General features: G+C 46.8%; 1 protein-coding gene across 6 annotated transcripts in view; it reads right to left on the bottom strand.

Moving 5' to 3' along the window:
* The window catches only part of NCOA2 (nuclear receptor coactivator 2), a 410,025-nt gene that overhangs the window by 200,666 nt on the left and 192,224 nt on the right, over nucleotides 1–17,135 (bottom strand). For all 6 annotated transcript variants that reach the window (XR_004538319.1, XM_033933336.1, XM_033933340.1 and 3 more), the window contains exon 7: nucleotides 16,891–17,079. Coding sequence is in view for 5 of the 6 variants with exons in the window: in XM_033933336.1 (XP_033789227.1) it covers nucleotides 16,891–17,079 (189 nt within the window). In the remaining variant the exon portion in view is untranslated. The remainder of the gene's footprint in view (nucleotides 1–16,890; nucleotides 17,080–17,135) is intronic.

Below are 17,135 nucleotides of genomic sequence, written 5' to 3'. Positions count from 1 at the left end.
GCTTGCTGTCCCTGGATAACACCTGTGCTTTATCTCAGGACAAGCAGGCAGCATATTCTCACATGTGGGTGACCTCCAAGATATCTAGAATGGGATGGAGGGAGAGTTGGCCTTCAAGAAAATAAATCCCTTCCAGACAGTAATGTGAAGTGAAGGTATGAACTGAGGACCAGGTGGCAGCTTTACAAATTCCGTCAATAAGAGTGGACCTGAGGAAAGCTACAGAAGCTGCTATAGCTCGAACTTTGTGAGCAGTGACACAACTCTCCAGAAGCAGTCCGGTCTGAGTGTAGCAGAATGATATCCAGGCAGCTAGCCAGTTAGAGAGAGTCCTTTTGGAAACAGGATGCCTCAACTTTTTAGGATCAAATAAGATGAACAGTTGGGGAGATAATCGATGTGCTTTGTCCTGTCGATGTAATAGGCCACAGCACGTTTATAGTCCAGAGTGGGTAGTGCCATTTCTCCAGCATGACAAATGAGGCTTAGGGAAAAAAAATAAAAGAACAATCGACTGATTGAGATGAAACTCCGTAACAATTTTTGGTAGAAACTTGGGGTGCGTGCATAGAACCACTTAATCATGGTGAAAAACTGTGAAAGGTGGATCTGCGACCAGAACCTTGAGCTCACTGACCCTCCAAGCAGAAGTGAACGAGATTAGGAAAAGAACTTTCCAGGTAAGAAACTTGAGATGAGCTGTGGCCATTGGTTCAAATGGAGGCTTCATTAACCTGGAAAGAACAACATTAAGGTCCCAGACTACAGGGGGAGATTTAAGAGGGGTTTAACATAAGAACATAAGAACATAAGAACTGCCTTCTCCGGATCAGACCTTCGGTCCATCAAGTCCGGCGATCCGCACACGCGGAGGCCCTGCCAGGTGTACACCTGGCTTAATTTATAGTCCACCATATCCTTATATGCCTCTCTTAAGGAGATATGCATCTAGTTTGCTCTTGAAGCCTAGGACGGTCGATTCCGTCATAATCTCCTCTGGGAGGGCATTCCAGGTGTCAACCACTCTCTGAGTGAAGCAGAACTTCCTGACATTAGTCCTGAACCTGTCCCCCCTTAGCTTCATTACATGTCCTCTAGTCCGTGTCAAATTGGACAATGTAAATAATCTTCTCTGCTCTATTTTGTCGATTCCTTTCAGTATTTTGAAGGTCTCGATCATATCCCCACGCAGTCTCCTTTTCTCAAGGGAGAACAATCCTAGTGTTATAAGTCTGTCCTCGTATTCCAGTTTCTCCATACCCTTCACCAGTTTTGTTGCTCGTCTCTGCACCCTCTCCAGCAGTTTTATATCCTTCTTTAGGTAGGGAGACCAATGTTGGACGCAGTATTCCAAGTGGGGTCTGACCATTGCCCTATAAAGCGGCATTATAACTTTCTCCGATCTACTCGAGATTCCTTTCTTTATCATGCCCAACATTCTATTTGCCTTCTTTGCCGCTGCCGCGCATTGTGCCGACGGCTTCAGGGTCCTATCTATCAGTACACCCAGGTCCTTTTCTTGTTCACTCTTCCCCAGAGTTGCACCTGACATTGTATACTCGTATTCCTTATTCTTATTGCCTAAATGCATTACCTTGCATTTCTCCACATTGAACTTCATCTGCCATTTCTCTGCCCATGTTTCCAACCGACACAAGTCGCTCTGGAGTTTCTCTCTATCCTCCTGCGATCTGATCGCCCGGCATAGTTTTGTATCGTCTGCAAACTTGATGATCTCACTGGATGTTCCTTCCTCCAGGTCATTGATATAAATATTAAAAAGGATCGGCCCAAGTACCGAGCCCTGGGGTACACCACTAGTCACTTTCTCCCAGTCGGAGAACTTCCCATTTATGCCCACTCTCTGCTTTCGGTTTTCCAGCCATTTGCCTATCCATCTTTGTATATCCCCCTCTATGCCATGGCTTTGTAGTTTCCTGAGAAGTCTTTCGTGTGGAACTTTGTCGAACGCTTTCTGGAAGTCCAAGTATATTATGTCCACCGGCTTCCCACTATCAATTTGCTCGTTCACGGTCTCAAAAAATTGGAGTAAATTCGTCAAACATGATTTCCCTTTCCTGAATCCATGTTGACTGGGTTTCATCAAGTCGTGTGCGTCCAAGTGCCGGACTATGCTATCCTTGATCAGTGCTTCAACCATCTTGCCGGGGACAGACGTAAGACTCACAGGTCTATAGTTGCCCGGTTCCCCTCTCGATCCTTTTTTGAAAATTGGGGTGACGTTCGCTATCCTCCAGTCGTCCGGTATCTGTCCAGTTCTGATTGTCAGGTTTGCAAGTTTTTGCAATAACTCTCCGATTTCAACCTTCAATTCCTTTAAGACTCTCGGATGAATCCCATCCGGTCCAGGGGATTTGTCACTTTTAAGTTTGTCGATCTGATAGTATATCTGGTCTAAGTCCACTTCAACTGTGGTGAGGCTGTCTTCTGTTTCTCCTGCAAACACTTTCTCCGCTTCAGGTATTGTTGAGGTGTCCTCTTTCGTAAAGACGGACGCAAAGAAGGAATTTAGTTTGTCTGCGATTTGTTTATCTTCCTTGATGTACCCTTTTCTTCCCTGGTCGTCCAGGGGTCCCACTGCCTCTTTTGCAGGTTTTTTCCCTTTCACGTATCTAAAGAAGGGCTTGAAGTTTTTGGCCTCCTGGGCTATTTTTTCCTCATATTCCTGTTTTGCATCCCTCACCGCCTTGTGACATTTCTTCTGATCATCTTTATGTTTGTTCCAGGCTTCGGTTGTCTTTATGCATTTCCATTTTTTGAAAGAGTCCTTCTTTTCTTTTATGGCTTCCTTCACCTGTATGGTAAGCCATGCCGGTTCTCTTTTTCTCTTTGTTCTCTGGTCTTTGGAAATCCTCGGAATGTAGAGATCTTGTGCTTCTGTGATAGTATTTTTCAGTAGGGTCCATGCCTGATCAACCGTTTCAAGTTTGTCCACCATCTTCTCGAGTCGTTTTTCTACCATGGCTCTCATGCTATCGTATTTACCCTTTTTAAAGTTCAAGGTGGTGGTTAAGGTTTTGGCATGTTTCCCTTTCCCGATGTCAAGTTTAAAGTTGATTACATTGTGATCACTCGTTCCCAGTGGAACCATGACTTCCACTTCTGTTATCGGTCCCGTGAGGCCATTTAGGACCAAGTCCAAGGTGGCGTTGCCTCTTGTCGGCTCTTTTACCATTTGTTCCAGGAAGCAATCCCCTAGCACCTCCAGGAACTTGGCTTCCTTGCCGCAGTTGGAGGTTGCTAGTTTCCAGTCTATCCCTGGGAAATTGAAGTCTCCCAATATAATTACATTGCCCGTCTTGCATTCTTGTTTGATTTCCTCCATCATTTCTGAGTCAGTTTCCTCCGCCTGTCCTGGGGGACGATAGTAAAGGCCAATTTTCGTATCTGCACCATATTGACCAGGAATTTTGATCCAGAGTGACTCAAGCTTCTCTTTCATTTCTGTTGTAACCATTTCAACAGAATCTATTCCCTCCTTAACATATAGAGCAATACCTCCACCTTTCTGCCCTACTCGATCTCTTCTATACAGTTTGTATCCCTGTAGTACATTGAAAAGTCCCTTCATGAATCTGGAGACCAAAGGATGAGCAGTAAGAGGCTTTCCCTCGACTGGTGTGTAAAAAGCTGTAACAGCGCTGAGATGGGCTCTGATAGATGTATACGTGAGACCAGAGTCAGACAGATGGAGTAGATAATCCAACATCAATTCCACTGACAAGGAAGTTGGATCATGATGATGACGAAGACACCAGGAACAAAACAGAGTCCATTTTTGTTGGTAACATTGTTTCCTGGAGGTGTCAATAATATTACACACGGGCTGAGAAAGATATGATGAAGTCAGCCAGAGAAACCAAGCTGTCAGGTGTAACGATTGCAGGTTGGGATGAAGAAGAGCTCCTTGATTCTGTGTAAGCAGAGTAGGAAATATTGGAAGAGGTATGGGCTCCCTGGTGCTGAGTTGAAGTAGAAGGGAGTACCAATGCTGTCTGGGCCACCGAGGAGCTATGAGTATCAAGGTGGTTGATTCCTGAGTTTGAACAAAGTCTTTCAAGATGAGAGGAGTGGGAGGAAATGCATAGAGAAACATTTGCCTCCAATCCAGAATAAACGCATCTGCCTCAGACGGTGAGGAGAGTAAAGCCTGGAGTAGAATTAGGGCAACTTGTGATTGTGGGGAGCCGCAAACAAGTTCACTTGAGGAGTACCCCATTGCTTGAAGATGGACTGAAGAGTTATGGAGCCGAGAGTCCATTCGTGAGGCTGAAGAATTCTGCTGAGGTTGTCCACTAAGGAATTCTGCTCGCCCTGAATGTAGACAGCTCTCAGAAAATAGTTGTGGGTGGTCACCCACAGCCAAATCTTTTGAGCCTCCTGACAAAGGGGAAGAGAGCCCATGCCTCCTTGCATGTTAATGTAGTACATCGCTACTTGATTGTCCATGCAAAGGAGAAGGACTTGATCACTCAGCAGATGTTGGAAAGCTTTCTCAGTGCATAAAACATCACTCTGAGCTCCAGCAAGTTGATGTGAAATTTGCACTCGGTGGCCGTCTAAAGACCACTCATGTGCGCCACCCACGTGTACGGAGAGGTATCCATAGTGAGCACCTTCTGATGAGGAGGAAGATGGAAGAGAAGACCTCTGGATAGATTGGAGAAGGCCATCCACCAGTGGCACGACTGCAGAAGAGATGACGTTACAGTGATATGCTGTGAGAGTGGATCTTGCGCTTGCGACCACTGAGAAGCAAGGGTCCACTGAGGAGTGTGAACATGCAGTCTGGCAAGTGGGGTAACGAACTGTGGAGGCCATGTGGCCTAGGAAAACCATCATGCGCCTCACAGAAATTGTTTGGAGCTGAAATATCTATTGGCAGAGATGAAGCAGAGTGGTTAGGCGATCTGGAAGAAGAAATGCCCTCATGAGAGTTGTATCCAGAATGGTCCCGATGAACTGGAGGCGTTGAATGGGTTGCAGATTGGGCTTGGGGAAATTGATTTCAAAGCCCAAGGCTTGGAGGAAAGAAATGGTGTGAGTAGTCATCAGAGCCACCTCTTGAGATGACGAAGCCTTGATCAACCAGTCGTCCAGATAAGAAAACACCTGGAGACCTTGGGATCGGAGGGCTGCTGCCACTACAATTAAGCACTTTGTGAAGACTCTGGGAGAAGATGCCAGGCCAAACGGAAGTACTTTGTACTGGTAGTGACGATGACTGATTTGGAATCCAAGATATTTTCTGGAAGCTTGACAGATTGGTACATGTGTGTAGGCCTCCTTGAGGTCCAGAGAGCATATCCATTCACTCTGAGCTAATAGGGGATAGAGAAGAGCAAGAGAGAGCATCCGGAACTTCTCCTTGACAAGATATTTGTTGAGAGCTCGGAGATCCAGAATGGGTCGCAGTCCTCCCGTCTTCTTTGGGACCAAGAAGTATCGGGAGTAAAATCCTTGATCTTATTGAGGGAGGAACTTCCTCAATGGCATTGAGGAGAAGTAGGGATTGAATCTCCTGGAGAAGCAGAGGTCTGTGTTGGATTTAAAGCAGGCTCTCTTGGAGGATGGTCCAAAGGAAGGGTGTAGAAATGAAAGTCATAACCCTGGTGAATGATGCTGAGGAACCAAAGATCTGACGCAATGAGCTCCCAGTGATTGATGTAAATCTGAAGACATCCCTTTATCGGCTGAGGCAGAGTGAGATACAGAGGAATGTCAAGGAGCATGTCAAAAAGACTGGGTAGGCTTTTGAGGAGCAGCCGGTTGTTTAGGCTGTTGACATGGCTGTTGTCTCTGTCTACGAGGTGGAGGAGGAGTAGGAGCAGTAGCCTTCGCTGTACACCTAAGCAGGTAAGAAGCAGGCTTAAGAGAAAGAGCAGCAACAGACTTCTTTTTAGGTTTGACCAGGACATCCCATCTGGTTTCATGTGCAGGCAGCTTCTACGTGGCAGTGTCGGTGGAGTCTCCAAAAAGCTCGTCACCAAGGCATGGAGCTTAGATTTTCGTGAGGCCTTACCTGACTGTGCCGGTGTGGCCTCTCTTGATGTAGCAGAGGAAGACCGGTGATGAGTAGGTGGAATACTTGACTCCCGTGTAGAGGATGTCCACACCAGGAGAGTAGTGGTCACAGGAGTGGTCAGTGTCATGAGTAACTCAGACCAGGCCAGTTCCTGGAGAGTTGGTGTCAACACTGCACAAGTGGGGACAGCACCAATAGGTGAAAATGCTCCCCTAGTTCCTTCCATAGCAAGTTGTCAATTTTCTGTTTAAGAGAGAGAGCCGGTATTGTTTGCTTTTTAGCCGGTACGGTTGGATTAATTGAACGGTCCGGGGATGATTCAACCGAAGTGGAGGCACTGACAGATATCGGAGCCGTGCATTTTCAGAACTTATGCGAGGTCGGGATGACTTGTGTCAATGCAGCCTTGACCAGCGTCCCGGATGGGGAAGTAGAATGCTTCTTAGCTGGCTTACCTAGAGACATGGTAAATTGCGACACCGGAGTCAAAATCAATGGTTTCGCCGTAGCTGAAGATCTCGGTGTCGTCTTTGTTGATGCGGTCTTGGGTGGAGTGGGCGGAGTCAGAGATGAAGTCGGCTCCATTTCCACTGAGGTGCCAAAAAGCTGCTGCTGTTGAAATAAGCAGTTCTTTTAAGGTACGCTTCTGGAGGAAAGAGCAGCGTGAGCAAGACTCAGGACAGGGCTCAGGCCCCAGACACTGGAGACACCAGAGGTGAGGGTCGGTGATAGCACAGTGACCGCACTTTCTGAAACCAGTCAGTGGGCGGGACATGGACAAGAAGACCGCCACTGAAAAATCAAACTCGATGATTGAGAGAGTTCAAAAGGCCCTGCCAGGCCGAAAGCCTTCGACGGCAAAAGAAAAAAAAAATAAAAGGAATTTCTTTTTTTTTTTTTTTTTCTTTATTTAGTTTTGCATATTACAACAAGTGTATCAGAAAAATTCATATGGTGATTGGGCCGCCGCGGGGGCGGACTGCTGGGCGGGATGGACCTCTGGTCTGACCCAGCAGAGGCACTGCTTATGTTCTTATGTTCTTATTATCTTATAAATACACACTTGATTTTCCTTCATGTAACACTTTAAATACAACATATCATTCTTATATTCATATTTTATAATAATTTAAATATTATGTAATACATTTAATATGTATGACAATTGTAATTAAAATAGAAAACCCCCCAATCCCTCCCTACCTGTTTCAGAAAATCTAACCTAATACATCAAAAATATTAATTAATTCATACATATTATGAGATAAATAAAATAATACCCACCCACATCCCCGCTTAACAAATATCTTATTATGGGAAAATGTTATCACTAATTACAAAAATCTGCTAATGGTCTCCAGATCTTCTGAAATTTACCAAAATAACTTTTCTGGTTTTGTTTTTGTTTTTTTAAACAAAAGACGAAGAAAAGAAAGAAGTGACAAATGGCATAATCCGCGAGAGCGGGAAGGCAGCGAAAAGCAGAAAAAAAATTTCAATGAACATTTAACGCAACTTCTTAGCTCCGCGGAAATTAAGGGGACTGAACGCCTATGTTGGGCGGGAAAGCACTCGCACATGCGCAGTGCGGGCTGATTGCGAACTTTCTAAGCTTAAAGTTACAATTCACTTTTCAAGTGTCTGTACTGGGGCTCCATCGGTGACGTCACCCACATGTGAGAATATGCTGCCTGCTTGTTCTGGGATAAAGCACAATATCCTATTTCCAACAGTAACTGATTCAGGTCACAAGTACCTGGCAAGATCCCAAGGAGTAAAACAGATTTTATGATGATTATCCTAGGAATAAGCAGTGGATTTCCAAAAGTCTCTCCTACCTGATACACTGCTGGACCACCAGGGATTCAAAAAGGTACACGGGGAAGCTGGAAGGAGATAAAAAAATTGACAGAGTCTGCCGGGACAGGAGACAGGAAGGATCCCTCCAGTCCCGGCCTATCACTGAACCACCAGGTCATACGGCAGGCTCGATGGAAGTTTTTAGGACATCGGGAGAGAGGGGGGAACAGGATACAGGGCTGGGAGGTGGGACAGGGTGAAGAGTCTGACAGGGCAGGGAGAGAGAGGGGCTGAGTGCAGAGCCTGGCAGGTGAGGGGGGGCAGGGACAGAGCCTGGCAGGGCACATGAATATTAACCTACCCCCACCCCATCTTATATTTGAGCCAACCTTTTTTCCTCCTTTTGGGGGGCGCGGGGGAAAGAGTACCTCATCTTATATTTGAATCAGCTTATATTCAAGTATATACGGTAGTAGCTTCATCGCATGTCCCCATGTCCTAGTATTTTTGGAAAGACAAGCAATCCACAAAGTTTCATTCATTTTTAACTCTGTAACAAATTCTTCTTTATATTTATATATATATATATATATAGAGTGGTACCTTGGATTACGAGCATAATCCGTTCCAGGAGCATGCTCGTAATCCAAAATGCTCGTATATCAAAGCAAGTTTCCCCATAGGAAGTAAGGGAAACTTGCTTTGATATGTTTCCACCCCCCACCTTTCCCCCCCCCCCCGAGGCCAGCAGCGCTGCCCCCCCCCCACGAGAACCGGCATTGCTCCCCCGAAGGCCCCCCCCCGCGAACCAGCACCCTCCCTCCCCGCGATCCGGCACTCCCCCCCCCCGCGACCTGAGGACCCCCCAACCCACCCGAACCCTCTTCTTACTTTTCTGTAGCCTCCGCAGCGTCATCGGCACCAGCATGTCCTGTGCGTGGTGCCGGTGCCTGAAGATCTGCTTCCTGTGCTGGGCCTTGAGAGTTCACGTTCGATGTGAACTCTCAGGCCTTGCACAGGAAGCAGATCTTCAGGCACCGGCACCACGCACAGGACATGCTGGTGCCAGTGCCACTGCGGAGGCTACAGAAAAGTAAGAAGAGGGTTCAGGTGGGTTGGGGGGACCTCAGGTCGTGGCGGGGGGATACCCGATGGCAGCGGGGGGGGGGGGGGTTGCCGGATTGCGGGGGGGGGGGGGCCGGTTCGCAGAGGGGGCGCTCACAAATCGAAGCGCGCTCGGTTTCCGAGGCGCCGATTTTGCGAATGTTTTGCTCGTCTTGCAAAACACTCGCAAACCGGTGCACTCGTAAACCGAGGTACCACTGTATGTGTGTATATGTATATATGTATGTGTATAAATATATATATATATATATATATATATATATATATATATATATATATATATATATATATATATAAGTGCTCAAAATACCATATTTTTCACTCTATAAGACACAACCTAGACCAGACCATAAGACACAACCTAGATTTAGAGTAGGAAAACAAGAAAAAAACATTCTGAACCAAATTGTGCACCCAGCCTCCTTCACTCACTGCCAGGCTCTACACCGTCCCCCGCTCCCTGCCAGGCACTGCACCCTGTCCTCCCCTTCCCTGCTAGGTACTGCACCCTGCCACCCCCCTCACCTCTGGTGGTCTAGTGGTAGGCTGGGACAGGAGGGATCCATCCCAGCCGACTAACAATCCTCCTCCCTCCCCCACTCTTCCCGGTATCCTTTAATAACACGGCCCACCGGCCCTTCCTTTTAAAACACCTTTGTCCGCCCCTAGTACCTTTTTAAACTCCCCCTGAAGCCTGGTAATTCAGCGGTTTATGGGCCGGCAGGAGCACACTGTCTGCGCTAGTGCTGCCCGATTCAGGAAAAAAAAATTTGATTCGATTCAGCCTATTGAATCGATTTTTCGCTTCGATTTTCCTGCCCAATTGGGTGGTTTTTTCCAAACATCCTGGTGGGTTTATTTTATAGCCTCTTCACCCTCTTTGCCCTCTTCTACCCACACTGGTCCTGTGGTGTAAACAAAATAAACAAACAAAAAATACTTTTCCTCTCTCTATTAAATCCTAGCTCACGTTTGCGGTCCAACACCAGCTCTGGAAGGATACACATTTCAAATCTGACATATTGTAATCACAAAACAGAAAATAAAATTATTTTTCCTACCTTTTGCTGTCTGGTCATTTTTCAAATCTTATTGGTCCCATGTTGGTCTGGTTGTCTTCTGATCAGGCTCTCCTTCTTTCTTCTTTCTCTGTGCTAACCATCCATCTTCCATCTCTGTCTTCCCCTTCTGTTTCCCTTTCCTCCCCCGGAGGTCTGGCATCTTTCTTTTTTTTCATTTCCATCCCCCCACAGCTGCAGCGATAGACCCCACCATCCACAGATCCACTATCTCTCCTTTTCTTATCTACCCTTTCATACAGCATCTCTCTTCTGTGTCCCTATTCCTATGCTCCCTCCATGCCCAGCATCTTATCTCTGCCCATATCCAGCTTCTTCTTTCTCTCTTCCTTACCTTCTGTATCCCCTTCCCCAGGCACAGGCTTTCTCCTACTATCACTCCTGCCATCCTGCATCTTGCCCACCTACTTTGGAGCAGTATCTGTCCCTCTTGTACCCTTCCCCTTGTGGTCTTGCATTTCTCTCTCCCTCTCTCCATTAGTCCAGAACCTCTCCTCTGCTTTCCTTCCCCTCTTTTTGGTCTCTCTCTTCCCTTCACTTCACCCCAGGTCTGGCATCTCACCTCCTTCCTCCTCCTCCTCCTCCCTCTGCACTGGCCTGCCTCCCCACCGCCAAAGGAACTCTTCCTCCTCCTCCCTCTGTACAGGCCTGCTCCCCACCACAAAGACCTGTTCCCCCCAGGAAGGCACTTTCTCTCTTCCTCCCCGCGCGAAGGCCTGCTTCCCCCCCCCAAAGGCACATTTTCTCCTTCCTCCCCGCTGCCGCGAACGAACGCCTGCTCTCCCCGCTGCCTGCACCTTCTCCGCTCTTACCTCCTTAACGCTAATAGGGCAGCTTGCAGGCTCGCTGGTGTTATAGCGATCCCTGCAGCTGCCTGTGGTCCTCAGCGGCATGTTCTCTCTGCCGCGATCCTGCCCCTGACGTCAGAGCAGAGGCAGGATGTAGCAGAAAGAATGTGCTGTTGAGGACCACGGGCAGCTGCAGGGATCGCTATAACACCAGTGAGCCTGCAAGCTGCCCTATTAGCATAAAGGAGGTAAGAGCGGGGAAGCTAGGGGAGGCAAGAGCGGGCAAGCTGAATGAGGCCTTTCTGACCGACCCTCCCCCCTCAAGCAGGAGCAGCAGCGGATGGCCAGCAAGAGGCAGCGCTGCAGCTCCTGCTTTAGGAAGGTACGGGGGAAGGGTCGGCCATTGAATCGGGAGGCCAATTTTTTTTTAAAAAAATTGCATCGATTCAAATCGATTCATCTGATTTGAATCGGTGAATCGATTTGAATCGTGAATCGGGCAGCACAATTCTGCGCTGCTGCCTGAGTCGGCCCCGCTTTCTGAATGGCTGCAGTCAGTTCTCTCGAGAATGGTGGATATAAGAACATAAGAAGTTGTCGCTGCTGGGTCAGATTAGTGGTCCATTGTGCCCTGCAGTCCGCTCCTGCGGCGGCCCCCGGAGGCTGTTATAGAGGAAAGCACCCTTCAGGGATTCAAGATAAGGTTGGATAAGTTCCTACTGGAACAGAACATACGCAAGTAAGGCTAAACTCAAATAGGGCACTGGTCTTTGATCTAAGAGCGGCCGCATGAGTGGACTGCTGGGCATGATGAACTACTGGTTTGACCCAGCAACGGCAAATCTTATGTTCTTCAGTAAGAGTTTTAGTTTCACTGTCCTGCTAAGTAGATGCTATTTTGTTTGATGTACTTTATAGTTTGTCATTATACTATGCATGTTACTTTGTACATCGCTTCAATTATAAGCGGTTTATAAATCTTTTAAATAAATAAATAAATATTTTAGCTGACATATTACTTAAAGGTTCCTCACAATAATTGTGGTGCCCTTGTCATGGCTGGCAGGGTTCCAGCTGAAGAAGTCATCCTTTGGCCTCTGCCATGGCACCCCTACCTTTGTTCCCTCTAAACTGAGCACATGAGCAATCACTCATACTTTCTAGGAGTGTCGCTCACAGATTTTACATGGTCACTCACAAAAAGTACTTGCAAATCTGGAAAATTATTGGTTTCTAGAACTTGCTGCTCAAAAAAAAAAATAATTAGAACTTGTCGCTCACATGAGAAAAAAAATTTATATGCACCCGGCCAATCCTTAGAGGGAGAATTGACCCTCACCCCCATGCATGTTCAGTTTTTGTATAGGCACAAAAACTGAGCAGGCACTGGGGACATAAGGCAAGTACAACTACATGAACAATATCACAAAACGCAGAGAGTAGGGGAGGGATGTGTGCTGGCTGTTGAAAGGCTCTCTTCAGCCCCACCAGCTCAGGTACTTATTGAGTTTGGGGTCACTGGAGGTAGGGGGGGCAAAGGTGGAGAGGGGTGTATTTTTATGCCAACTCACTCTGGGCTTGGACCCAACCAAAATTCTAAGTCTAACTCTGTCACCGTTTCAATCCAGGCATAAAAAGAGTCCCAGCAGCCATAACTTCAGCCGCTTTCAATATCCTGTCCATGTAGCTGCAGCCCATTTGGGGGTAGACAAACGTTTTAGGCTGTGGTTGCTGGAGGGGTCTATTTGTCTTCCCAAGCAGCTGCAGCTTCAGCCTCTCTCCAACTGTCCAACCCCACCCCTCACCCCCACGAGGACTCAGCCTCCACCCAATCACCAACTCATTCACATCTATAGACTCTTTCCATTGGCCATCCACTCCAGCAGCAACTTTGGCATCGCATCCGTTCGAACAGTAGGCTCTCTCAATCTCCTCACCCCCACCCTGAGCAGTAACATCTCTCAACCCATCATTTCCACTTATCCCTCTAACCTGAGTGGTAGCCTCCAACTCCTCATTCCCAACTCCCACCCCCAATGGTAGCCTCTCTCAACTCACTTCCTCTTGGAGCTACAGCAATTTTTAGTGGCCCCACTTCTAGCATTAGCCTTTCCCCATCCATCCATCATTTTTCTCTCCCCCCCCTCCAACATCCATAATTTCTCTCTTTCTGCCTCCACCCTGAGGTCCCCATCATTTTGTTCTTTCTTCCCGTCACCCCTACATCTCTCTCCCTCCACTCCCCCCAGTCTAGAGTTTTAGTAATTTGATTGCAAGTTCCAATTCTTATCATGCTTTTAGAAAAAAATAGTTACCTATTTGACAATTTTTTAAAAATGGGATTATATTTCTCTGCTTATATACAGTATTTTTCTATTTTGTTAACCACACTGAAATGAGAAGTATTGCAGTATAGGCAGTCCCTGGGTTAAGAACGAGTTACATTTTTAAAGCTGTTCTTAAGTCGGATTTGTACGTAACTCAGAACTTGTAGATTTTAAGGTTCTTGCTGCTTACCTCTGTTCTCAGCTGATAAAAGGGCCACCTGTCCCTACCAGTGTTCCTTCTAAGGCATAAAATACACAACCTCACCCTGTTCTTAATGTGGCCATGCAGCATCCTGAATCTACTGCAGGAGAAGTTTAGGAGTCTATGCCACTGGAAATACTGCTCAGTGAAATTCTTAAGTATGAATCATATTTAAATCGGACTTCTGTAACTCAAGGGACTGCCTGCATATAATTTAATTTTACGTTATTGTCTACCTTAATCTGTGTCTTCTAGGAGGTCCCCAGCACGGCAATTCCCAAGTGCTACCGGTGGCCTGTTTGGAGTCTCTCTTCTGCTGCAATCTGCCCCCTGATGCAAGTTCCTGCTTATAAGGGGTTGGGTCATGGCAGAAGAGAAACTCTGAGTGAGACATTGGCAGCATATGAATTGCTTCAGCTGCTAGGGACTTCCAAGAAGATGCAGTTTAAGATAAACTGGGTAGAATGGAGGTGAGTGGAAGAGACAGGGAAAAATACTGGATTAGATATGGAGAAGGTACTGTGTCCCCTGTTGTTCTGGGGCCTTGGGCATTGCAAAATTGTCCTAATGGTCAATTCCACTTCTGCTTTTCCTCTAGGACTATTTCTAGGCTTACCGAGACAAACTGCTGTTACCTCTCCCAGCTTTCTCTAATTCATACTAGAGAATGACACGGGGAAAAAATCTGTCCCTGTCACTGCCCCGGCCCACAGTCCCCTTCACCGCCCCGTCACTGACATTCCCTTCACCGCCACGTCACCGCCACCCCCTTCACCGCCCCATCACCGTCACTGCCATCCCATTCACCGCCCTGTCACCGTCCCCGCAGCATCCATATAAACCTTAGTACTGCAATATTTAGCTTATTCCTTCCTTATAAATCAAAGTTCTGGCTGCTGAACTAGAGAAAGAGATGTTCAGCTGGCAGGGCTTTGTTTATAATTTTTTATCAACACAACTAATATACTACTTTATCCTAAAGCAAAAATTAAATAAATAAATATTTTTTTTCTACCTTTGTTGTCTGGTTTCTGCTTTCCACATCTTAAACTAAACTAAACTAAACCATTAGGTTTGTATACCGCACCATCTCCGCATGCGCAGAGCTCGGTACGGTTTACAGAGGTTAAGAGGAAAGGAATTACAAAGAAGGGGTATAGGAGAGGGACTGAGGGGATAGAGAGGGGCAGGGTACTAGAGAACGGGAGGAGATTAGATTTTTGAGAAGAGCCAAGTTTTCAAGCGTTTACGGAAGGATTGGAAGGAGCTAGAATTTCTGAGCGGGGATGAGAGGTTGTTCCAGAGTTCAGTGGTTCTAAAGGGGAGGGATGTTCCAAGTTTTCCTGCGCGGGATATACCTTTTATAGATGGGAAAGATAGTTTCAGTTTTTGGGAGGGTCTAGAAGAGAGCGGGTTTGATGAATTCCAGAAGAGTGGGATAACGGGAGGAAGGACGCCATGTAGAATCTTGAAGGCTAAGCAGGCACATTTATAGAGGACTCTGGAGTATACTGGGAGCCAGTGAAGCTTGGAGAGGAGTGGGGAAACGTGATCAAACTTGCCTTTTGCGAAAATAAGCTTGGCAGCGGCGTTCTGAATTAGCTGAAGTCTATGGAGGTTTTTCTTAGTTAGGCTTATATAGATGGAGTTGCAGTAGTCTAGTCTAGAGAGGATGGTGGATTGGACGAGGATGGCGAAATGAGAATGATGAAAGCAAGATCTTACTTTTCTTAACATATGGAGGCTAAAGAAGCATTTTTTTACCAGGGAGTTGAGGTGATCGTTGAAGGAGAGAGAGGAGTCTAAGATGATGCCTAGGACTTTGCTTGAAAACTCAATTCCTTCCATCCACTGTGTGTCTTCTCTCTGCATCTTCCATTTGCTGTTACTGTGCCTCTCCCTTCACCCCCACCCCCCAATTGGTCTAGCACCCATCTTCTTCCCTCCGCTCCGCCATAGTCTGGCATCTGTCTTCTTCCCTTCCAGCGTCTTCTCCCCACTATGTCTTCCACATTTCCCTTCAGGGTCTGTTCCTCTCTACCCTCTTTCAATGTCTGTTCTATTCCTTTTCACCACCACCCTTCCCTCCCTCCTTTACCATCTGCTCCTTTCTACCACCCTTCAGCTCCTCTCGCGTGGCCTATCTATCTACCTCCCTCCCTCTTATTTTCGTGGCACGTTACAATGTAATTTGTACAAGCCGCTGAAGCCTGCGAGCTTGGTCCCTGTCCCATTCCCACAAACCATCTCGCTTCTGTGTTCCTATTTTCCCCATTTCTAATATCTCCCCTATGTATCTGGCATTGCCCTCCCACCCCTGTATCCATATACCATCCCCATGGCATGTCCCCTTTATGTCTCCATCCCTATGCCCCCATGCACATAATTTCCCCTCTTTCTGTTACCTTTCTGTGTCCAGATTTCCCCTATCTTCCTATTCCATACCAGTGTGTCTCTTCTTTTCAACCCCATCTAGCTTCTTTCCCTCTTTCTTTCCCCGCCCCCCTGCTTCCAGCATCTGGCTTACCTGCCTGTCCTTCCCTTTCTTTCCTGCTGTGGGTTTCTTTTTTTCCCTCTTCATCCCCTTGGCCCAGAATCTTTTTCCCTTTCACTCCCTCCTTCCTACTGTGAGCCGGGAACACGTGCGATCGTGCGGTCCAGCAGCCCTCACCCACCCGATCGCAGCATTCAGCCAGCTCCCTTCCTCCACCTCACCTTATATTCCGAGTTTGCCAGTTTTCTTTTTCGCCGAGCCACATGCTTTCAAAAAGCCGCCCAGTTGTTCAATCTTCTAATCTGACGCAACCGGAAACAGGAAGTTGCAGCAGAGAAGATTGAACAACTCCAGCAGTCGCATATGCACGGCTTTTTGAAAGCATGCGGCTCGGCAAAAAAGAAAGCTGGCAAAATCAGAATATAAGATGAAAAGGAGGGAGGGAACTGGCTAAACGCTGCGATCGGGCGGGTGGGGGCTGCTAGACCGCGCGATCTTTGATTGCCTCACTGTGGAGACAAGACCATTCACTGCTCCACAGGGCTGTGAATGGCCTTGTCCCCGTCCCTGCAGCGACTACTATTTTTTTTTCCCCGTTTCGGCGGGTTACCCGCGGCTACTCGCGGCTAGCCTCGGGTAACAACCATCGTGTCATTCTCTAATTCATATTACTACTGCAACTATCTAAAGCAGTTCTATTGGTGCTACTTTAAATAGGCTGCTTATACCACTGCAAACAAGCTCCCATAAGGAAGCTGATGTCATGCAGGTTGCAAGAACTTGAAGGTAGGCTCCTTCTTAGATGGCATTGAATATTCACACAATATATGCTTACCAAGGAGAAGCTGCTTCCCAAAGAAACATTTTCTGCAGCCCCAAAGCTACAACATTGCTATTCATGTACTTGCTGAAAACTTAGGCTTCAGGCCTGAATTTTTAGTTACCATGGTGATCTCACTCCTGGGATTTGTCGAGCCCTGCACTAAGGAATGTATTACACTAGATTAATTGCAATAGAAAAAAACCTACCTTCACCTTCTTCTTTTATGGACTTTGGCTGAGAAACAGCAAAGCACTGCATAGATTCATATTTCTGATGAGCTTCTTGGTTGTCAAGAACTTCATCATCAGTATTCATCATTGGTTTTACCAACATCCGACAATTAAAGGTATGGCTATTCCGCCTAGGAGCTTCACTGGACCAATGTCCTCCATTCACTGAATAAAGCAAGCATGAAAGCATATTGAATGAAGCACAGAGAAATCTATTACTG

This window comes from Geotrypetes seraphini, chromosome 2, assembly GCF_902459505.1.
Source record: "Geotrypetes seraphini chromosome 2, aGeoSer1.1, whole genome shotgun sequence".
Lineage (NCBI taxonomy): Eukaryota > Metazoa > Chordata > Amphibia > Gymnophiona > Dermophiidae > Geotrypetes > Geotrypetes seraphini.
The sequence above is the reverse complement of the archived record's forward strand: the minus strand, read 5'-3'. Positions and strand labels throughout refer to the sequence as shown.